Source organism: Anarrhichthys ocellatus, unplaced genomic scaffold, assembly GCF_004355925.1.
Source record: "Anarrhichthys ocellatus isolate YVR2014 unplaced genomic scaffold, GSC_Weel_1.0 scaffold4, whole genome shotgun sequence".
Taxonomy (NCBI): Eukaryota; Metazoa; Chordata; class Actinopteri; order Perciformes; family Anarhichadidae; genus Anarrhichthys; species Anarrhichthys ocellatus.
In genome coordinates, this window is record NW_022280034.1 from 1,653,254 (window position 1) to 1,677,487 (window position 24,234).

General features: G+C 44.6%; 1 protein-coding gene across 1 annotated transcript in view; it reads left to right on the top strand.

The window, feature by feature from the left end:
• Window positions 1-2,147: 2,147 nt before the first annotated feature.
• LOC116381110 (uncharacterized) overlaps window positions 2,148-24,234 on the top strand; it is a 65,861-nt gene continuing 43,774 nt past the window's right edge. Inside the window, exons 1-5 of the mRNA XM_031842951.1 lie at window positions 2,148-2,438; window positions 16,249-18,636; window positions 19,233-19,350; window positions 19,773-20,331; window positions 20,939-21,406. Coding sequence (XP_031698811.1) covers window positions 16,513-18,636; window positions 19,233-19,350; window positions 19,773-20,331; window positions 20,939-21,406 — 3,269 coding nt within the window. The 5' untranslated portion in view covers window positions 2,148-2,438; window positions 16,249-16,512. The remainder of the gene's footprint in view (window positions 2,439-16,248; window positions 18,637-19,232; window positions 19,351-19,772; window positions 20,332-20,938; window positions 21,407-24,234) is intronic.

Here is a 24,234-nt window from a genome sequence, read left to right on the forward strand (position 1 = left end):
GTGAATTGGCACCGATGCTCCAGGCAGGAAATGAGCTCAACAGATTAGACAAGCATGAGCATGAGCAAACAGTTACGACCATCAGCGGCGGCATAAAGGGAAAACAAACTATTATTAGGGCACATTTGTCTATGTCCATTATGATTAGTTTTAGCCAATTTCTCAATTATGTGGTATGAAAAAACTTAGTTTCTAAGATGGTGGAGCATCAATATTGTTTTTATAATACAGAAAAACACAAAAAGAAAGTGGGAAATTACCTTTGGCTAAGGTTAACTCACCAGCTAAGGTTAACTCACCAGCTAAGGCTAAACCACAGCTAAGGCTAACTCACCAGCTAAGGCTAACCCACAGCTAAGGCTAACTCACCAGCTAAGGCTAACCCACAGCTAAGGCTAACTCACCAGCTAGCATAAATTAGCGTGTGTTTGGTTGACCTGTCTTCTAGTTCTTGCAAATCTTACATGCTTTTTCAAAATAAAGTACACCATTTTATGGCATAATAATATGTACATACTAAAACAGATGTCCAGAAGATTACATCTTTTTTCAATTTGACCAAAATACTGCAGGTGTTTCTTCATTTAGTCTTTGTAGTGCAGCTCAGTCCCACACAGTGTTTCCTGTCTCTATTAACATTCAGGTCAGTGATATGAAGACGAGTTCATTATCGCACATAAACAACAACAGTGCACTCCGGAGGACATCGAGAGGAAACTCGTGGACATCTAAAGGTGACTCAGCATTACTTTAATCAATTAAGGTTTTTATTTCCCCGTGGAAATCATTAGTCATTATGAAAACAAAACAACGAAACAGATTTTGTTGACGGTGTGCATGCAGAATGATTTTAGATCAACTTCAAACTAAATATCTGTTGTACTTTGAATATGTGTAGAAGTAAATGTGACACAATTTGATCACAAAAATAAAAGTCAACGTGACAGGATGCAAATGTGTGTTTGTTCTTTTGCAGTATTTTTATACATTGTGTAATGTTTCTGCCTTTATCACCAATGGAGGTACTTATCTGACAGCTTTAGTTTCTTTACAAATTAAGATTTCTGCTCACGAAATACATTAAATTGTAAAAGCTGAAACATGGAGTGACCGGAAATCTGCAACTATTCTGATAAACAGTCACAGTTTTAATACCTTAACTACATTTTACTGATTGTACTTAAATACCTTTACCGAAGAAATATTTTTTCAATGTAGGCTATTACAAGTAAATACAATAAGCAATAGCACAGTATAAAAATACACGTTACAAGAAGTTCTCCATCCAAAACTTTACTTAAAGGGACAGTGTGTAGGATCTGACACCATCTAGTGGTGAGGTTGCAGATTACAACCAACTGAAAGTTCTCCAGTGTGCCAATCATGTCGTAGGACGAAGGTATCCGATGAGGAAACATGAAAACCAAATGTCCCTCTCTAGAGCAGGTGCTTGGTTTGTCCCTTGTGGGCTACTGTAGAAACATGGCGTACTGTATGTAGATATAAACGGCTCATTCTAAGGTAACGAAAACACAACGATTCATACTTACAGGTATACATACACTAAAGAACACACACTTATTAATATTATATTACAATTCTGTGAATCCCATAAATTGTACACACTTCCTTTAATATAAAAGTACATAAGTGTTGCAACAAAATGTACTTAAAGTATCACAAAGTAAAAAAGTACTCATGGTGCGAATTTTAGCAAGTATTATTATATTATTTGTTTATTATTATTGATGTATTAACATGCGAGCAGCACTCTAATATTGTCGTAAAACATACCAAAGGACCATGGATCGTATTTTATACTATTATTTCTGTAGTGGTAGTAATATAAGTAGTTGTGGTAGTATTGCTGTTCTTATTATATTCAGAATACATATGTCTCCCAAATCAAAACGTACAACATATTTTTTTTCTCTGAGATGAGAAGTTGAAGTATATAAAGCAGCATAAAACGGAAATACAATAGTTAAGTACAAGTACCTCAAAAAAAGTACACGAGTCTTGGATATATTTCCCACCACTGAAGCAGTTTCACCAGCTGGTAATAAAGAAGGAGGCAGACACTGGGCATGCCCAGCCCGGTGGGGAGGGAGAGAGGAGAGGAGAGGAGAGGAGAGGAGAGAGGAGAGGAGAGGAGAGAGGAGGCTGGATGGGAGAAGAAGAGGAGGGAGGAAGAGTGGAGGAGTTGGGATGTCTGAGAGCTCGATCGAGCCGACGAGGACTTACATGTCCACTTCACAGCATCGCGTCTGAACCAGAACCATCACTTCACACGACACACACACACACACACACACGAGCGCGCGTTTGGGATCTCGAGGCAGAAGCGGATAAATGTGGACCGCAGTGTCTCATTCGCAGCATCTCATCATCTCCGGCAGACAGACGCCGCTGCTGCAGAGATAGCATCACATCTCCTGGTGAGTAGGCTACTGGCACCTTTATGAAGCCACACCGCACCTTCGAGCTCCGGCGGAAGGAATGACGTGTTTTATGTTGAGCTGCGGCTGGTTTGCAGCGTGGTGGTGGTGGTGTTGCAGCCTCGGATGCATGCGGTGTTAAGTGCACAACTTGAGCCACGTACTGGAGAGAGAGAGAGAGAGAGAGAGAGAGAGAGAGAGAGAGAGAGAGAGAGAGAGAGAGAGAGAGAGAGAGAGCACTGCATCGCAGCCAGCCGGACCTGTAGGATGCAGAGAAATAAAGGTCACACACCTCACCAACAGCCGCTGTCTTTGACCCGCAGAGCCGCCGCTAAGTTGCGCCCTTGGGCAGGAGAAGTTGGCACCACGGAGTGTGTGTTTTTTTTAAAATCTCTCTGAGGTGAGTGTGTGTACGTGAGAAGGGTTTCAGATAAGTTTGTCGGCACCTGAGGACAAGAGACATACAGGTGAGCGCAGACCTGCTGTGTTTTTGAACAGTGTCTTCTAAATGATTTTTTTTGTTTTTGTTGAGAATAATAAGATTTAATGTGTGAATGAAAGCAGGAAATAGTGATGTCTTACTGCGGTTGTTTTGTTTATTTCATGAGTTATATTTGGTTTATTAGTAAAGCATTCAACATACTTTGTTACAATCTAAAACAACCGAGTGACAGTTTTCATGATAGTCTGAGCCTTATTTAAGCCACATTGACTGTTCTCCAGCACATTTTATCCATTCAACGTTTTCACAATTTGTCGTCATTTTGGAGAACAAACATTCAATCGGGGAAACCTAATAACACATTAGTTTATGTGGAAAATAAAACATGTTTTATTCCTTTCACAGACAGAAACATTTTCACGATGTCTCGTCACTTTAGAGACCAAACAATCAAACCTACCAACCCGTTCGTTTTCACTGAAGATACAATTGAATATTTGACAGAATCAGATCCGCATGCTGCTCCTGATGATAAATGACACTGCAGGAAAAGTGTCTTCTCTGCAGCTCACAGAGGACATGAGCTGCATGGGGGGGGGGTTACTCAAACCCCCCCCCCCCCCCCCCAGTTTATGAATCTGGGGCTCCGTCTAGACTCGTCCTCTGGGTTTAAAAGGGGAGAAAAATACTCTATTCTTCTCACCTTTCCTGGAGAGAAGAAAGACACACACACAGTAAACACACATCTGTTTGTCAGAGCGTCTCTCTGTGGAATCAGCTTCAGTCCAGCTGTTTGCGTTTGTCACACTGAAGATACAAAACTTAAACTTCATCAATTTCAGCATCTGAAGTATCAGGAGAAGAAGAATGTGTTCAACCATCTCGAGATGCTTTCTGGACTATCCTTCCCTGCCTGGTTCCTCCTGAAGATCTAAATCTACCCGCTCGCTGACAGCACACGGATCTGGAAAGTCAACTTGTTTAGGTTGAATTCTCCATCTTTGGTGGTTTAACGCCCTTACAGCTTGACAAGCTGTTGCACTCCGCCGTACTTCCGTTGCCAAACATCCCCTGCTTTATGGTCTGTTTGACTCTAAATGGACCATAATTTACTAAATGAACATCATGCTGTATTGAAGAAGACTTGAAACTAGCTTCACTCGGCAGAACCAGGCGGCAACCTTCGGTTCTGAAGAGTGAAGCCATTGCTTCGTGTGTTAAACCTGCATTCTCTCTAGTGTCCACCAGGGGGCGACTCCTCTGGTTGTATAGAAGTCTATGAGAAAATGACTCTACTTCTCTCTTGATTTATTACCTCAGTAAACATTGTAAACATGAGTTTTTGGTCTCAATCTCTAGTTTCAAGTCTTCTTCAATACAGCATGATGTTCATTTAGTACATTATGGTCCATTTAGAGTCAAACAGACCATAAAGCAGGGGATGCTTTAGGGCGGGGCTTACTGTGATTGACATATATACGGCATCTCTACATCACTCCTCCTCAGTCAAAATATGGTCACTTCCTGTTCACTGGTTGCAAAAAAAAACAACATGGCGACGGACGTAATCCAAGATGGCGAACTCAAGGCTTCAAAAGGACAGTCCGCAAACTAATGAGTGACGTCACGATGACTACGTCCACTTCCTATATACAGTTTGTGGGCAGAACTAGAGGTTGCCGCCTCCTACGTCTTCATCGTATACAAACTTTTAAAAGTGTCTGTATCTACTTTTCTCCCGCCATAACAACGTTCACATAGAGCGTCATAGCTATAGGACCGCCAACCAAGCTGTATTTGACAACCTGGGCCTCGTTTTGTACCTTACCGAACATAACAAAGAGGTTCCTCTTCACACATCAGGCGTTGATACGCACACAATACTTGTCAGTACTTACATTCACTGTTGGTTTTGCTTTTCTCATTAAATGCATTGAAAATAAATACAGAAACACCAGCAGGCTTTTCCTTTCGTCGGAGGATAAAAGGTTGTGTTGTCGGAGGCCGGACACACACAGATGTCTGTGTGCGAGCTGTGAAAACAAAGTGGTTAGCGCTAACAATGTTTGGTCCCCATCGGCTCTCATTGGAAGACTGAGCCCTCTTGCTACACTTGTGTTGTTAATGGTGCTGAGAGAACAGCATTAGTGAATTGTCTTGAGTTACCGTTTCTGTCTCCTTTACTTCTTCCTACACTCTCTCACCAGCCCGTCTTCACTGCCTCTGTCATCATTTTCTCACAGCTTTTGTTTGCCGTTTTGTTTTCAAAGAAGAGTGCCTCAGTGAAGCCGTGGTGAGGAGCTATAGGGTTTATTTTCTGCTCATAATATCCAGCGCTGAAAGCCAAGGGATGCGAGGTGTGATGGTGGGAGTGTTTAGGAGGTGAGAAAGGGCCTTTTTTTTCTAGTATTTGTGTGATGATGGCGAGCATTTTACAATCCTGCTGCGTGTCCGTATAATGAGCGGTCGTCTGCTGCTAGCTGCTTCCAATCTGTGAGGCTGTTTTTTTTCCCTGTATGTTGGCCGCTGTGCAGATGGAGCGCTTTGCGGCGGCCTGGATCCGGTGTGATTAATGAAACGCAAATCTGTTGTAGAGGCGCTTTTTTTCTCCCGACTCCTCGTTACATGCCGAAAACACCTTCACACCGGTCACTCAGAATGCAATATGAGTCTGGGGGATATACAGGTTTCAGCCTTGGCTGCTTGGTAACATTTCGTTGCCAGTAATTGATTTTTGTTCTGATGCTCGATAGCCCACAATGTCCTGCTAAGTGTTCCAGCAGCAAGTGATAGCTCAGTAGAGGAGTAGTTACATAAATCACAAGCTCTGTAATGCACCTCTAAATGTTTTGACTGTTTAGATTCAGGTAAAAAAGAAAATACCTGCTGTGAAGGTAAGAGTCCAGCGTTGTTGGATGGTGGAATAACTTTGGTTGAATATATTCGTGTTATGTTTACATTCTACAGGAAGAGGAAGAGACAGATTCTTTATGAATGAAAATACAGAAAAATAGAAACATATTTCACAAAAACCAAGAGATAAATGAACAGAGACAGTTAATATCCTGGATTGTGTCTTTATGGCTTGAATCCTAGATGGACATATTGTCCATGAGTTTTTTGCACGTGTCAATTTTTGTTATAGTAAACTTTCAACCGGTGATAAACTTTAGCATTAAGAACTATTGTACTGTAGAAAGCAATATTGATCCAGCAGCTCGTATAAAACATGGATACACACAGGAATGAAGACATTGAGGAGCCGCTCACATGTCACGTTTGTTTACGTCCGTCAAATCCATTGTCAGCGTAGACGTTCTCACGTAGTTAAATGCCGATGAGATGAATCAACATTGATCCACATCCTCGCATATGTAGCTAAACAAACTAGCATGCGGCTAGTTAGCTGGTTAGCTGGAATGTTGCCCCAGAAGTAGATGCAGTAGCATTTAGCTACATCAGCTAATCCAGGTGTTTACGCTCGCTCAGATTCAACAAATACAGAAATATTTGAGCATTTGAAAGAATTTATGTAAACTTACATTTATTTGGAAAGATTTAGGATTGATTGTTCCAATCACAGTGTTTTGTTGGAGTCACTTTTCCCAGAATCTTTTAAGAATTGTGGCAATTGTAAAAATGGCAATTATTGACTAACAAATATCAGGAAAACTTTTTTAAAAGACAAAGAAATTAATACAATAAAATCAAATATATAGAAATGGCCAATTAGCTCCGAATGGGCACAATCAAATTATGAATTAATTAAAAGAAGACCTAGGATGAAAAATAGTGTAAAATATTGAATTAACAATGATTCACATTTGAGAAGCTGGAACCAGTGGCTGTAAATTGCTTAGCAAAATTGGTACCGGTTGATTATTTAAATTGTAGGCTTCTGTATATTCTTGACTTGACTTATTTGGAGAACGATAGTTGTGAGTGAAGGACGGACTGAAAGAGGAGATCCTTCTCTCATCCCACCGAGGAGTTTATTTTTAAAAACCCTTCAATCAATGAGTGCCATTGTTTGTCGCTGCAGGACTCTCAAGTTCACCCACAAAGATCGCCGTCGACCGACGGAGGCAATCGACATCATCTTTTGATTTGATTGTCCTTAACGTTGTTTGTCTGGAATAGGACAGCGGTCATGATGTTGTTCGTTTTTTCATACCGGCTGCTTGAAAGCCACATCCGCCTCAAGACTGCTGACACAGCTGTTCCTTAAAAGCTGGCTCGGTGCTGCTTGGTGCAGTCTGCAGAGATGGGATGGTGCTGATCTCCGCCTGTCACCTTCACCTGTTTCACCCACACAGAGGGAAACTGTTGACTTTAGTGCTTTGTTGAACCAGACTTATGGGACAGATTTTAAATGTCATTGTCAAACTTCTCCAAACTCAAGGTATTAATAGATATAAGCTGCTTTAGCTGCGAGCTTTCCTGATCCGTCTTCTTAGAGGACCTGACTAGCAGATATTGTTACTTGGAGTCAGACGTCATCCTCAACACTGGAGGATGCTGTATGTTGAGAGCAACACTTTGCTAACATTTCCACAGTGGCTTCATTTAGACAAAAGAGCTGCCTGCTTCAAGTGCTAAGTACAGGTCAAAGGATAAAAACACTTAACTGCTATCGATCTGTGTGCTTTACAGGTGCAACTATCACCACAATTACTTAAAACTCAAGATTATGTCATTAAGACACAAATGATGACGTATTTTTGTAGGCCAACAGGAAGTTAGGATCTCAACGGTTCCCTCCAGGCGGCAACCTCCGGTTCTGCCGAGTGAAGCCGTTGTGGAAGTGTTTTAAAACTTGCAATCTCTCCACTGGACCAGCAGGGGGCGACTCCTCCGATGGCAAAAATAGATCGTATAGAAGTCTATGAGACTTCTCTCTTGATTTATTACCTCAGTAAACATTGTAAACATGAGTTTATGGTCTCAATCTCTAGTTTCAAGTCTTCTTCAATACAGCATGATGTTCATTTAGTACATTATGGTCCATTTAGAGTCAAACAGACCACAAAGCAGGGGATGCTTTAGGGCGGGCTTACTGTGATTGACAGGTCGCTGCCACTACCAGAGACGTATACGGCGACTCTACGTCACTCCTCCACATTTCAAATACGGTCACTTCCGTTCAATTGGTTGTGGCAAAAAGCCAAGAGGATTCTTGCATTGGATTTTGGATTTTGGATTATTGCGGAGAATAATCACTGTGTTCAAAAACAAGTTTCTGATAGTCAAAGGTTTTGTTCAGAAAAACAATCTTCCCAAAAGAACACCACTTGTATGATTTTCGAAGCCTGAATACAATCTCCAGAAGTAAAAAGCAAACGTTATAAAGGAGCTACACCACAAAGATGAAAGCAGAATTGTGTTCCAGAGATTACGTTTAGTCGTCTCAGTCACACACTTGTTAGCAATATCAGGATTTGGATTTGTTGACAATAAGAACGGCACCAAATGTATCCTTTAATGTGTGTTTATTTTCCTTAATGTGGGACATTCTGTGGCTATGTGTGTGAGTTTGTGTGTCTACGTCTCTATCTAAACTTCTATCTGTTTATGTCTGTTAGCGTTTGACCTTTCCCCTCCGGTAATGTGTCTGCATGCCGACAGTTTATTTCTTTGCCTCCCTCCTGTCTCCTTCTCCTTTACCTCTGTCGTACCCTCAGCAGCTATATAGTAGTTATATAACTTTAATTCGTTCAGGCAGTCAACCTCTATTTAAAGGTGACCAAATAAGAGTTGTTTGCATTGTTTTTACACGAGCAACTTGAAGCCGACAACAACAGAAGTGTAACATAAGATGCGTATTTTTAAGATCCTTTTCAAAGTGTCCTTGTTCTAAAACGAGTCAACTGGGAACATGAAAAGTCTTAAAAAGTTGTTTTAAACAAACTCATAGAGGTAACGTTAGCTTAATTTACTAGCTAGCTGCAACTGTTCAAATCTGACCTTTGTGATTGATGTTCACCGCTTAGAAAGGAGAAGCTGCTTCTATTCATTTCTGTCTGAAATCAAGGACACGTTTAAAGAAATAGTTCTTCTTCGGTGTATTAGATTATGACATTTATTGATTTAATTTAATGATAAATTACTGGAGAAAATCCATGTAAACAGATTCTTTTGGCATCACAATCAATCTTTCATCCAAGATGCACATGATCTAAAGTGACAAAAGCACATTAATGGATAAGTTATGGACTTCACGGTGCAGATATGACGATATGGAACATGTCTCCTCAGACAGAAATGTATTTTTTTGAATCTCATCTCATGGGAAAGAGATGCTCAAAATGTTTTAGTTCAACACCCAGTGCGTCTTTAACCGTAACAGCTGCTTGGATTTGGTCATGAACACAACATTGCGTGTAGAAACCTTCAGTAAATCAGGGATTTGATGTTTTATATTTATGAAACAAGTCCTATAGCTATTGTTGAGTCATCATGTAGTGAAAGGAGAGTTGTTGTTTTTTTGCTTTTAGGCTTCTCTTTAATATTTCAGTGGAGTGAGAAGGATGATGATTTAAGACCCTATAAGCTCACATATGTCACTATTTTTTGTTTTTTCGGTCTCCCTAAAGAAAAACATTATTTTGACTGAATATCTGTCATATAGAATAATGGGAAATGCATTTTCTCCTGCTGCATTAAGAGTAACTCTCATGATGTTGCTGTATACTCTATTGAATTATTTAAAAACTGACAGAAAATAACATGAAGCTAAAACACTGACGTTGCTATATGTACCAAATATAGATGTTACATAACATCTGAATGTTGTTAAAGCAGAAGAACACAAAGTACTGCTACTGGTTCTGTCTCATTTTGTAGGTAGAGAAGGAAGATTTTCTTTGGTTGTGAAGCTAATTATTTTGTTAATTAGTTTGTTTATTGTCCAGAAAATGGAACATTTTATTTGGTTTGTAAATATATCAGGTAAAGTAAATAAAGCTTTCAGATAAATGTAGTAGATTTAAAAGCACAATATCTATCTCTGAGTAAAAGTACAACGTAGCCTTAAATCGAAATAATCAAGTAAAGTACAAGTACCTCAACATTGTACTTAAGTACAGTACTTGAGTAAAATTTACATTCCGCCACTGATCACATGAAATGTTGTTCTACATCAATAAATACATATATTCAATGTTTATACTTTGTATTTCTTATTTTTGTTAAGAAATCAGATGAGACGTCCAGCTTTAGACATTCAACTCAATAAATTTCTGCATTTTGGCCGTCGCCATCTTGTTTTTGCAACCAGCGAACAGGAAGTGACCATATCTGGACTGATGAGGAGTGACGTAGAGACGCCGTATACGCCTCTGGTAGAGACCTGTCAATCACTGTGTAGCCCCGCCCTAAAGCATCCCCTGCTTTATGGTCTGTTTGACTCTAAATGGACCATAATGTACTAAATGAACATCATGCTGTATTGAAGAAGACTTGAAACTAGAGATTGAGACCATAAACTCATGTTTACAATGTTTACTGAGGTAATAAATCAAGAGAGAAGTAGAGTCATTTTCTCATAGACTTCTATACAACCAGAGGAGTCGCCCCCAGGTGGACATAAGAGAGAATGCAAGTTTTAAAGACACTTTTCAGACCTGGACGTTGCCGCCTTGTATCGCAAATTTGCCTCAGACAGCATTACAATCTGTACAGCACACGACATCCCCCCCAAAAAGTAACATTTATTTTGACCTGCGTCCCACATGGAAACGGGTTCAGTTTGTACCTTTAAGCATTCCCCCCACTGTCTTCATGCACGTTCCCTTCCTTGCAGCACCTCCCCATACCGGCGCTGACTTCTCCACACTGACTCAGCATGTATGTGAAAGAGGCAAGAGGGGAGGGAAAGGGGGGGCTAAATGATACAAGCCTGCTAACTGGCTGAGTGTGAGCGTTGGTGGTCGGGGAGGGGAGGCTGGCTGTGCTGGTGGGACAGGTCTGCACTGCTCTGCTGGAGGGAAGGAAGGAAGGAGGGAAGATCAGAGTGAAGGAAAGAAGGACTAGCAGAAAGGATGAGCCAAAGACAAACCATGTGGGAGGTGTAAATCCTGTATGGAAGCGGCTGTGAGAGGAGGAGAGGTGAGTGTGAGATTGAGAAGATTGTGTTTGCGTCTATCTGTCAGCGTGTCCGGTTTCACTGCTGCCAGCTCGGAGTCGATGTGGATAAACGAGCACGGAGCTGGTTGACAGCTTTGCACCATGATACAGATGCTCCAGATGTGCATGGTGTTAGACTTGTGAAACTGGTGTCTAATGGGCAGGAAAAAAACAAAAACTCCTCAGTTGTGTGTGTGTGTTGTTTGTGTGGGTTGTGAGTGAAATGAGGGAACTGCATTATATTATTTTTGTATAATCCACGTGAGCGTGTCAGAACACGCAGTGCCACCAGTGTTTAAGGTGAGTCGCTTTGGGATCAACAATGTGCTGAACGCTCGGGCTGGCCATAATTATTATGAATTGATGATATGATCTGATATATCTACAGTATCTAGATCTGATATATATAGATATGATATCTGATCTGTGGTCAAACTGTAAGACAAAACGAACACAATTTATCAGTCAGAGTTTGAAGTGTGCAGAGTTTGTAACGTGTAACAGTGGATTTCAATTCATTGCATCGACACGTTTGATTTTGCATTAATTTGATGTCAATTTACCGTCTTCATTTTGAAGGAAATGTTTGAAATCAGCAGGTTTTTATTGTAATGCAGCACAAACTTTCCAAAAAATTGCCAAAAGACTTCCGATTGATGAAGCTTTGAGTTTTGCCATTTTGCCCGTCGCCATCTTTGTTTGGCCGTGGCCTTCTTTGTTTTCGACAGCCGCCATCTTGGTTTTTACAGGAGAGGGTGGAGCTAAGTACAACCGAACGCTGAATAAATCATTTCTAGGCGTCCAAAATGTTAGTTAACTTTCATGAAGTGTAAACACACTGTGAAAGGGTTAAAGTCGTAAGACAACGTGTCATGAGCTGTGTTTCCATTCACGTATTTTTAGTTGCACTTTGAAGTGTCCGATTAGAAAAGCTGCATGAAAACAGCTAAATTCTATAAAACTCCCTCAATTGCGCCAAAAAAGTTTTTATATATAAATGATATAGATAAATTCTGATGCAGCGAACATCTAGTCCACACGACTGATCAGCTCTCGGCGATATAAATAAAAAATGTCTTTGCATAAAACACGACCAACACTAAAGCTGACGTGAAAGAACAATTTCCTGAACAATTTGATCACATCTCACATCTCAGTGAGTCTTTGAGTCTCAGAGTCGAGTCTTTTAGCATATTTGTCAAAACACAAAATAGCACATTTCCTCACTTTAAATATCCCACAACCGACTAAAAATATGCTGAATGGAAACAGAGTGACCCGGCGCTCCGTAGTGAGAGAGAGGCTGCACGTTATGTGATGTACAGATAAGCAGAGTTTACACTTGTTTTGTAATGCTCGCATGCGAGGTGGTGCACGGAGGAGTTAGTACAAGCAGCAAGGTCACGTCCAGTGTGCTCTCGTCTTTTCTCCGGCACTAAGCCGCTCTGCATCTTTCTTCTCACACACTCTCTGCGCCTCTGCATGAGTCAGCGGAAGCCGTCTCTCTTCTTCTTTCTCTGAATGTGTCTTCGGGAGGAGAGACAGCCTTGTATCAAACGCAAAACAAAAAAGTCCCCCCCACCAAAGACGCTCGCCTCTTTGATTCCACCCTGTGATTGAGATTCACAAGTGCGAGTGGAAGCTCGTCGAGCATATTTTTGGGTACATGACAGCGAGCCCTCTGCCGTGCATCGGGAATTTGCACGAGTAGGCAGCTTTGCCAAATACAGTGTGATGTAACCTAATATTACGTGAAATGAATAGTCGTGAGTGGATGATCGGGGGTCGGGTGTTGCACTGTGAACGTCCCTCGTCACCCATTAACTTAAAACCCTCTGAATCTCTTTAGTGTGCTGCTACTTAAAGCTGCACAATGTTGCTGCAGACATAGCTCTTCGTGCACAGCGCCAGCAACATGCAGGCTGAGAGCTAATATTAGCATGTGCCCCCCCCCACCACCACCCGCAGTCCCGTTGTATCCAGGGAGCTAATATTAGAGCTGCACATGCTGCCTGGGGTTTAATTACCTGTGTGATTTTACTCAGCAAAGACCTGATGGAGTTTATCCATGTGTGTGTGTGTGTGTGTGTCATTGTGACCCAGAAGGACAACAAGAGGATGAGTCATCAATATCGAGCAGCTGTGGCCTTTTTTGTTTTGTTTAGAGAAGGAGCTTCTAACTGGTTCTGAACCAGTCTCAGTGTAGTCCTGATCCTCTATCAGACCTCCATCAGTGAAGAGACCATCAGAGAGAAGATGGTCTGTTTCTATAGAGTTATTCTTGATGCTCATCATCGGAGCCACCGGGTCGGATTCTGGTGAAACCAGATGAACTCATGCAGGATCACCAGAACCTCCTTCTGGTCTGTTTCCCATTACCACTCGCCACCTGGGCACCAGAGTGGGAAACACTGCAGCACCCCGGAGTTAGCGTCTAGATTTAGACCAACAGCTACTGTATTAAGATCCAGTGTTAACTTTATATTTCTGCCCTAGTACAGTAGCGTGGCATGGCCGTTCTTAGTTGGTGGAGCGATTTGTCTGGTTAATTCCGATAATGAACGAGACTCCGGCATGCTAACTAGCGTAAGGTGCGTAGCGTAGCGTAAGGTGGGAAAATACTCTTTATTCCTATAAACAATCGAGCAGATAACACATTAGGATAACAATAATAGAAGTACAGCTACAGTATATAAACCTCTGTGTTTGTGCACTAATCCTAAATCAGGCTTCCTTTATACCTGATACTTCTGATAGACAGTGTTGCTGTGCTTTACCGTGTTGTTTTGATAATTAACTTTATTAATACAGCTCTTTTGTGCTTTACATGGTTGAACAAAAACGTTTCAGGACCGCAAAAAGACCACGTATGGTGGTTGGGTCCAGAAACCCAGAACCTTCAACTACGTGGTGTTCGACACCGCGCTGTGGTTTTGTTGTTGTGTTTTGTTGCATAAACCTAACATTCGTTGTGTAATGTAATGTCTTCCCATAAATAACTCGCTTACGTTTTAAGTGTAAAATTGTCCAGACACGAAAAAACGGTCAATTCACGTAACCTTAACCTTGTGCACAAAACAAATAGAATGCATTTCGTGACTATTTCACAAACTGCCACGACGAGCCTGTGTTGTGTTGCATTTTCCACGCTTGCAAGATTGACTTCATTGCAAAAAGCCATTTTTCTTCACGCTTACTGGCAAAATATCAGAAGCTTGTTCCTCCAAGGATGTCTGTGACACTTCAGCCAACGAGAAACAATGAAAGATGCTTTTAGTTGACAGTTCGTTTGAGTGTGTCTGCAGGTTTTCCCTTTAGGCCCCAACAACCTGCAGCAGTAAGATCGAACGGCCTTGTTAGAATGTTTTATCCTCGTCTGATTTGACCATGAAACCTTTTTAAAGAAGTAGAATAGTTTTGGCCATTCCTTTCACATAATTTATTATTACACTCGTCAAAACAATCTCCCCACAAGGTCCATTTAGTAACTGTTCTGGAGCTTTCTGATTGTATTACTTGATCATCCTCAGCAGATTGACCAGTAATCATTTTAAGGACTTTCTCCTCTGTGTTGGCTTAAAGGTTGAGATTTAAAGTTCACTTTTGATCCATGTAAAGTATAGAAACCTTCTTTATTTTCGTCCACGTAAATAAACATCTTTTCTTTCATTGCTTCCCCTTCAAGTCTACAATCACCTTAATCTGAATATTACAATAAACATATAAAGACTTTACTTTGATAACGCTATAGTTAAGATGAATGTGTCCCTTAGTGTTTTAGCTGAACTGGTCCTTTAAACTGTCTCTAGGAAGCGGGTTGTGTTACATCTGCAGTTGTGTGTTTCTAACGTGGACCTTCCTGTAACTCTACACTAGTTTCTCTCTCTTTATGTTTCCTGCTCTCTCTCCATCCATCTCCAGTGCTCTTTCTCTCACCCGTCTTTATCTCTCACTTGCTCCCATCAACATCTGTCTCAGAAGATGAACCAATGGATCAAATGAAGTTCAGGCCCATCAGCTCTTTCCCAGAATCGTTAACGTGTAGTCCCAACGACTTCCTTCTCTCAGTGGCATCAAATCATATGTGATGATAATCCCAGTGGATCCATCGCTCGACCGGCTCTGACACATTTATGACGTCGTCAAGTGCTTGACCGTATGCAGCTGAAAACACCGATCACAATGTTTACTTTCCTAAATACAACGTCAGTGTTTCTGTTTTTTAAATGCTCAGCTCCCAGAGAGGAAATGATCTTTTTAATGACGAAAGTACTCTTTCTTGGTGGTAACAAATGATACCTACTAATCAGTCCAGTGGCTTCCACCATCACCTTTATGATGCAGCCGAGGAGCCTCCTCGTCTTCCTCACACCTTCACAGACAATGGAGCCCCGCGGAGCCACCAACAGCTGGACAAAGGCCTTTATTTTGTGAATGGTGTATCTGTGGGAACGTTAGCTCTGAGGTGTGAAAAGATAAGAGTGTGACAAATGCAGAGGCGGTAAAAGTTGTTAGAGGAGCATTTTTTACTTTTATTTATCCACAGTGAATAAAAATAAAATAAAAGGTTAATCAGACGGCCAAGTTGCTGCGACTCCACGCGGAGAGGCCCGGGTAAATTAGTTAAGAATCGGCCTACGTGAGACTGAAAAGATTGTTGAGATTGAGTTTGGTCTATTTTGAAGACGAGGGCGGGGACATCAGTCGGGGGTCAACGAGGGAAAGTCGTTCCAACTCTCTCACAAGTTCTCTTTGTTCTGTCGACTTTCATTTTCAACGCACACTTTCTCTCCCACTGCTGCCATACGGCGGCTCCAAGCTGTCGCTGCTGGCAGCAGAACGGAGTTCACCGTCCTCTTTTTGCTTTTGTTTCTGTTGTCCGTGGCTTCATTGGCGTGGAAAGTCGTTCTGCGTGAGCGCAAAACAGAACAATTGGAGATGATTCAGCTTAGTTTAGTTGAGTCAGAGATTCAGCTCAATAAAGAGGAAAAAAGAGGCTCCAGCTAACAGAGATTAATGAAGACGTTTCTGTGATAAGAGTTTCTTTCTTCAACTTCCAGAGGAGCTAGTTGAGCTTTAAGATCCTCTTTTTGAATCTGTTGTGGACGTGCTGGTGACAGATCAGAAAACAGCACTAACAAGTTAAAGCGTGCTTCACAAATACCGGCATATCCTGTTTGCGTCTAGCGTCACTTGAGGACACGAAAGATAACAGATCCTTCTTTTTCTTTTTTTAATGCACAGGTATGAAGAATAGGGAGCAGTTGGAGGTGTCCCTCGGGCACGTTTGTCCTCTGGCCGTTCAGCCTGTGTGTCTCTGCTCTGCACACAGACGCTCTGGGAGGGAGAAGAAAGACCGCCTAAAAATAAACTGACACGCACCACCAGCAGAAACAACAAACATATAAAAGAGGAAGAGGACAAAGAAGACCTTTTGTTTTTGTCTGTCAATCACTCTCTTTCTCTGCTCCATTTCTGTGTCCTCATTACGACCAGAGAGGAGGTGTCATGTCCCAGTCTGGGAAAGTCCTTCATTTGTATGTGGAAGTGAGGTCTGCCCCAGATCAGAGCGGAGGGAAGGAAGGGATCGTTCAGGGGCATTCGGTTCAGGACAGCCCAGCGGAGCTCCTGTCTCAGCTGGCGAGCCAGACGAGTGTCGCCAAGACCTCCTCGGCTCACCGTCTGGTTCAGGACCGCACACGCAGCCGGTCTCCTTCTAGAAGCAGCTTCCAGCTGCAGCAGGCCAGAGGCTCCCCGACGGTCGCCAAGCACCGGAGTGCACCACGTGATGGGGCGTCTGCAGTCCGCTCTCCATCGATAATGCCCTCTTCCGGAAAGGTCAGCGTCCCTCACACTCCCCCGAACTGCCGCGGGTTCAACAAGGACGAGGTCGCCGACGGGACGCGGTCCGTGGTCACCTTCAGCTACATCGAGAAGTCCAACGTGAAGGCGTTGGACAGTCCCCGCAGCTCTCTGTGCGAGCGGGGGACCAGAGAGGAAAGATCCACGCCATCTCACTTTCGTAAAAGGTTCAGCGACCCGATTTGGTTTGGGAGTCCCGATTCATCGTGCAGCTCCAGTCCCAAGCTGACTTTCCGATCTCCAGGGAGTCGCCGGCAGACTCCAGGCATTCGCCAACCGGCCTTGGACCCCATCGGCAGGGCAGCTACCCAGAGGGCCGTGAAGGAGTTTGGCTCCCCTCTACTGCGGATCAAACTGGCCCATGCACTTGAGCAAGCCTCATCCTCACACTACAACCAGCAGCCGCGCTGTCAGTCCTGGGTCGGGTCGCCCGTTCAGCGCCAGAACATCAGTGTAAACCTCAAAGACCACTTCCCAGATAGGAGCCAGGCGGTTTGCGGGCTGCCCCGGAGCCCGGCGTCAGACCAGCTATCCTCCCAGTCCCGCGTCGAGTCCCAGAGCCCTCTTCACTGGTCGGCAGAGGACCGAGCTGTGGCAGGAAGTCCAGCCGTCAAAAGACATGTTCAGAGGTCCAGCACTTCACCGCAGGAAGCACTCCTCCAACTTGGCAATAATGTAGTTGAGGGCTTGAACCAGTTAAGTGACAGTAAATCCTCCTCTCCAGCTGATAGCCCTGAAGTCGCCCGCAGGCTAGCGGAGGAGGCTACCAAAGCATCCTCCATTTTCACAGAGGCAAGAAGGTCCTCATTGCACAACGCTTTAGGTGATCCCACTGGAGAATTTCACAATTCAGCTCCCAACGCACAACAATCTAAGAAAACACTTAAGATGAACATCCCTTTAAACGACCAACACGCACCAGAAACAGACAACACCGACTCTCACCAGCCGCAAAACTCCATCTTGACGTCGCACGAAACGAACTCCCGCACTAAATATCAAACGCACCGGGAGGACTGCGTTCAGAAGTCCCAGCGTCAGAGCTCGACAGGTTCCCCCGCCATTCCTTCGCGTGTTTTCCGTCCATCTCATCCTCCAACTGAGCTCAGCTCTCCCATGAGGGACCCCAGGCTATTCCAAGCTGAGCTCCGAGCACCGGATACCCCAACGCTGCATCGCCGGCAGCTCCCGCAGTACGCCAGGGACTCCTGTTCCCCGGGGCTGGACAAGAGAGGAGACCTGAGCTGTTTCGAGCGAGGGGACTGCACTGAGCTCGCCCGCAGGCTCTTCATCAATCAGAGCGTCGAGGAGACACCGGTCAGCTGGACGTCCAGGCAGCAGTGGGGGAATCAGCTGGAGAACAGCCCGAGGCCGAGTCCCGAGGCTGGATTTGGGTCCAGCGACGACCAAACACCCGATCGTCAACCCAATCCCCGTCGCAGGCCGCTCAGTCCCACCGCCCAGCAGAAACGAGCGGAGCAGAGGAGGAGGGAGATCCTTCTTCTGGGCCCGGTGGTGCTGGACTCTCCGGAGGAGGACGAGGACTGCGAGGAGGAAGGTCGGGACGATGAGATGGAGGGGTATGAGGCGGGTCAGCAGAGGGCAGAAGAGCCGGGTGAGGCGGAGCAGAACGGAGCGATGGGAGGGTCGTCCTCGCGGAGCTCCAGCGGGGTGACGGGCAGCTTGGGGGACAGGGACTGTGTGTCCCCCGAGTCCAGTCAGTCCAGTCACCAGAGCAACGAGACCGGCGCCGCCACCTCAGGAATACAGGTGGGCACTGGACAAACCACAAATCACACTTTTTCTTTTAGAGTTAAAGGAGTATTCTGGCATTTTAGGAAATTTCTTTAGAGTTAAATGAGAACATATGGAGCTGGAAACATTCAGCTGTTAGCCTAGCTTAGCATTAAGACTGGAAGTAGGAGGAACCAGTTAGCTTAGCTCTCTCCAAACGACTAAAATCCATCTCCCAACATCTCTAAATTGCACTTATGTAACACGGTGTATTCTGTTTATGAGGAGTTACATGCAGGTGTCTTCATATGCTCAGCATAATACTTTTGTGAAGCATGTGACTCCCCTTAAAGCCGCAAATTGTTGTTTTTATATTTCTGTGTAAAGATTGAAAAAATTAGATATAACACATTAAACAGTGAGCTATAAATGGTTTGGTGTATGTTTGTTACTTTGGAGGGAGCTCGCTATTTCCACCCTGCTTCCAAAGTTAATGCTAAGCTGACTAACTGACTTTAGCTTCATGTACACAGACATGAGAGTAGTATCAATCTAAGTGAATAAGCATATTGCCCAACATGTTGTTTCATTCCTCTATAGCCTCTCAGCGTGTCTGTGTGTGTGTCTTTCAGACGGACAGCGGCTGTGCAGCGCCGGTTCCCTCGCTCCATTGTCAGAGGATCGCTCGAGCCAAGTGGGAGTTTTTATTCGGGACCCCAGCTAAGGAGGTCGCTAGCAGGGGAGAGAAAAGTGAGAGCATGTCCATTGTCCTCACCTGAAACCTTGTGAACGCCTGCAAATGTTGAGCAACCCCCTGAAATTGCACCTTAAATCTAAAATGTGGGAAATCTGTCAGAGTCCTAACAGCTCAGTTGGCAGAGAAAGTACACCTCAGTTTGAAGGTTGTAGGTTCAAATCCCTAAATATTGAAAAAACATTTTTTAAAGAAAGATGATGGATCTCAAGTGACATTTAATCTGTACTCTTTGCTACTCAAGTTTTTGGGGACATTTCGGTCGGTACCAAAATAGAATTGAGGTTTCAAACTCGGCCTTTAGTTATGTTTCTGGACCAATTAGATCAAAGGGATGATCTGAATATGTTTTCTGTGCAGTTACAACAGGGAATTAGCAAATATAGCCAGTCACATGTTTGACTCTCTCCATGTTCAGATGCTCTGGAGACCTCCACCGCTCCCCCCAGCGGTAACTCCAGCGACTCTCCCACCCCGACTCCCCCGTCCTCCCTCCCTCTGCTCTCTGCCAACCACGAGGTGCAGCACGTGGAGGTGGAGCTGGTGACGCCTCCTCCGGCCGTTATCGGCACTTCGCCCAAAACGGGCATCATTCGTCGGACGCTGAAGTACTCGGAGACCGACCTGGACGCCGTTCCGCTGCGCTGCTACCGAGAGACGGACATAGACGAGGTGCTGCTGGCCGAGCAGGACGACGGCGACTCGGCGTTCGGGAGCAACCGCAGCGTGCAGGGCACCTCGGGGACGGGCAGCAGTCCGCTGGGGGGTCTGGCTTACGGGAGGCCGGACGGGGTGGAGGTGGAGGAGAGAAGAGTGGGGAGGGAGGAGGAGGAGGGAGATGGGGAAGAGGAGGAGGAGGAGGAGGAAGAAGAGGAAGAAATGGTGAGCTGGGCCAGTGTGAGGATGCAAGGAGACAACAGGAAGCAGCAGTTTGCAGCTCAGGAGGAGCCAGAGGTGTTTGGACACCTGCTGAAGAGGTGAAACGTGAAAACACACAGTCACACCACAAAACATGCAAACACACACACACAGGAGTTCACAAAGGGAAGCAGGATCTTCCCCCTGACCTGCATTTTGATCTGGATTTAGATCTCACTCCTAACCTATTTCTCGAGTAGCTTGTAAACAAGTTGGGTGGCATCATTAACAGAACAGCACATTTCATCCTGTCTTTATAGGAACTACAGTTAGAGTCCTTTAGTCGAGATCAGTGGTTCCCAACCAGGCGGCAACCTCCGGTTTAGCCGAATGAAGTCGATGCGGGAGTGACTTAAAGCGGCATTCTCTCTAATTATACACAAATAGTATGATACTACTACTCATCTTTATCTGACGCTGAGCACAAATACAAGGTTTAAACAGAATGTGAACTCCTATTTTTGACTTATGAAGTGTGTTATTATGAGTTAAGTTAGTTTTGACAATGTCAGAGTAGACAAATCTCGCCGCACCCCCTGTGATCTATGGTGGACCCCGTTGGGAACCACTGGTCTAGATGCTTCTTTGCACATTCAAACTTTTCTTTACAAACACATCTGTGTTGCTTCAGTGTTTCTAACCCCCCCCCCCCCTCTCTCTGTCCAGACCAATGGAAACTTTTTTTGACAACCACCACCCGGCCCTGAAATCCCCCATCTTGGTCTCCGGTCCCCGCTGCGCCGCGGAGGACACCTTCAGCCGCCACTTTGAGAGCATCATGGAGTCTCACCGGGCCAAAGGCACATCGTACAATAGCCTGGACAGCGAGGAGCTGCTGACCTCCAGCACTCAAACCGTCCTGACCTTTGACCTGCCCACTCTCACCCCAGCCATCCACGGGCCGGTCTGCCAGAGCGCCAGGCAGATCGTGCAGCTCAGCTTCGCCCCGCTGGCCCACGACGAGAGGCCCAGTATCTCCGATTCCATCTTCACCATGACGGGCGACTCGGACGCCACCCGGGCCCCGTCCAGTGAGAGGCTGAGCAGCGGTTCGGACGACACGCCGCCCAGAGGAAGAGGGTGTTCGCAGCTGGGGAGCAGCTGGTACAGCAACCCGTCCTTCTCATTACCGAGGTGAGTGAGCAGCACCTCAAGTGGTCTCGATGAATTTTACTGTGGTAGTTCTCTCGGGATTTTTTTTGGCCACTTTGGGGGCAACGGACGCAAACTAAACACAACATTGACATATTATCTCCAGGCAGCAACCTCTTATTCTGCAGAGTGAAGCCGATGCTTCATGTGTTAAAGCTGCATTCTCTCTAGTGTCCACCAGGGGGCGACTCCTCTGGTGGTATAGAAGTCTATGAGAAAATGTCTCTACTTCTCTCTTGATTTATTACCTCAGTAAACATTGTAAACATGAGTTTATGGTCTCAATCTCTAGTTTCAAGTCTTCTTCAATACAGCATGATGTTCATTTAGTACATTATGGTCCATTTAGAGTCAAACAGACCATAAAGCAGGGGATGCTTTAGGGCGGGGCCACACAGTGATTGACAGGTCGTGGGGGCTTTTATTTTGGGCATCTCTACTCCAGCTTTACAAACTATCAGCTAGTTGGTTTGTGTTCAATGCTCAGAGCTGGTTGTAAACAGGAAAGACTGTGTGTTGCAAAGTGATGTAAAAACCTCTATTGAGACGCATATTCTGAAGTCACTGTACACATGCTCTGATGTCCTGAATAATATCGGCATATCACACATGTTTTATTTGGAAAATGCTCCATTCATATTGAGGCCTAGCAGGTTCAAACATCTGGTGAAAAGACAGAAACCAGAAAAAGTTGAGTCTGTTGGAGCAGCAGATTTATGAACTTGGTTTTTAGAAACTCATGTTCAGGTGTTTTTTTTTGGCCTTCATCCTAAAATGTTTCACATCGCTGACAGCTGAGATGCAGTCGAACTGTTCAATGATTCACCAAGAATCCGAGTGACGGTGAATCTGGGTCACGTTTGTTGTTGCGTATCATTCTGATTTCTATTTATCTCCACTCTGCTCTGAAATAGGGCAAGAGCTGCATCTTTATCTGAAAGGACACGAGGATACAGGCCTCCTCGTACTGTAAATCACACACACATCTCTTTGCATTCAGGCTCATAGCGAGACACAAATTGAACCTGGTCCAACATCAAAGAGTTTGTGATGTTAATTCAGTCTTTACCTGAAGCCAGTGCCCCGTTAACGGACAGCTGTCGGCCTCCAGACCAACCAGCGTCACCTGTCTTTGTCGTTATCCTTGTGCAGAGCAGTGCTGCAGTGCTATTCTGGAGCCGAGCAGCTTTACAGCGAAGGTCGCTAGGAGGCTGCTTGTGATCCCTCTGCTCTGTGTGTGTGTGTGTGTGTGTGTGTGTGTGTGTGTGTGTGTGTGTGTGTGTGTCTAATATGTGAATCCATCTGTGCATATTCCCGTATCTGTATGTGTTTGAGGGTGTGCATGCACGTGCATCTTTAGGTGGTTTTGGATGATTGTATACTTGAAGTGCATGCTGTGTGTGTGTGTGTGTGTGTGTGTGTGTGTGTGTGAGACAGAGGCAGATGGCTGCTGCAGCAGTGAGGAGCTCACCTTGACTGTCAGAGTCCCAAAGACTTTTGTTTTAACCCTCCACAGACTCCCACCTACAATTCAGAAGACTCTATTTCATACCAGCAGCCTTTGTTCTCTTCATGTTGCATGCAGAATATTACTTTTACAGCTCTCTCAATGCATCTTACTTCCTCTTTTCTGCAAGACACGTGGGACCATCAGTCGGTGATTGTGGGGATCGATATGCTACGGGTCTTATGTGTGACGCTGAGGCGCACCGGCTTTGTGAATGTCACACTAACTTACTGTGACAGCACTGCAGAGGTAGAGCGACTGCACCGGGTCACCTTGTTGCTTTGACCACTAGATGGCAGAAGAGGACAGCAATTAAGCTGTCAGGTGCTTTTTTTAGAGTAATCTAATGCAGGTGTGTAACTTTGAGCTGCAGGAGCTGAGTTATTTCTAAAGTCTCATGCACAGACATAGGTCGTGTTTAAACATAAACTGATTTCTTTTTTAACTCTTAGCTTCCTGATTAAACACTTTATTTGAGATCACACTGGACTAGTTCAGGTAAATGTTTGCTCAGCGCCAATCTTATCGCACGTCTGTAACCGGCCCGCCCGGCAGCCCCCGGAGCTGTGGAGTCTAAAAGACGAGACAAATATTTTCCCGAGTGCATACTTTGATAAAAGTTGGAATTTCACTCCCCTCCTCCTCCTCCTGCTCTCCCTCACATCACCCTTTTTTCAGATGGTCTGCTCTATTAGACAGTGGCTCATTGTGCCTCGTGGACTGAGAGGAGGTTCAATTATATCAAGGGGAGGCCGTTAAACCAAGAGACTGACACACCGGGGAAATTCTCTCAAAGACCTCTCGGCTCTCGACGATGACAATGTGTGCCGTGCTTAATCTTGTGATTGTGAACGACTCCTGCAGGCCCCGATGAAGCGCATGCTGTAAACAGACTCCACAATGGACTCCAGGCGTTTGACAAAAGGCCACCTATTCTCTCCGCTGGGCAGATATGGTTGAAGAGCAAACAGTTTAAAAAAAGGAACACAGCCAGTGTATCATGTTTAAACCCGACACCTTTGTTGTGCTAAAAGCTCACACCAAAAACAAGTTGGGATAAAATGTGTACAACACCCAAAAGGATGGATATGAGTGTGTGTAACTGGAGATGATGTGAGAGAGAGAGAGGAATGAATGGAGGGTATAGAAAAAGGAAGGGAGGGGATTTTGTAGGCAACAGACAAGCCAAGTTTCATGCCATGCTTCAAGGTCAGCGAGGGACATTGAGTTTACACAGTGGAACAGGGAGAGAGAGAGGGGGGGGGAGAGAGAGAGAGAGAGAGAGGGAGAGAGAGAGAGAGAG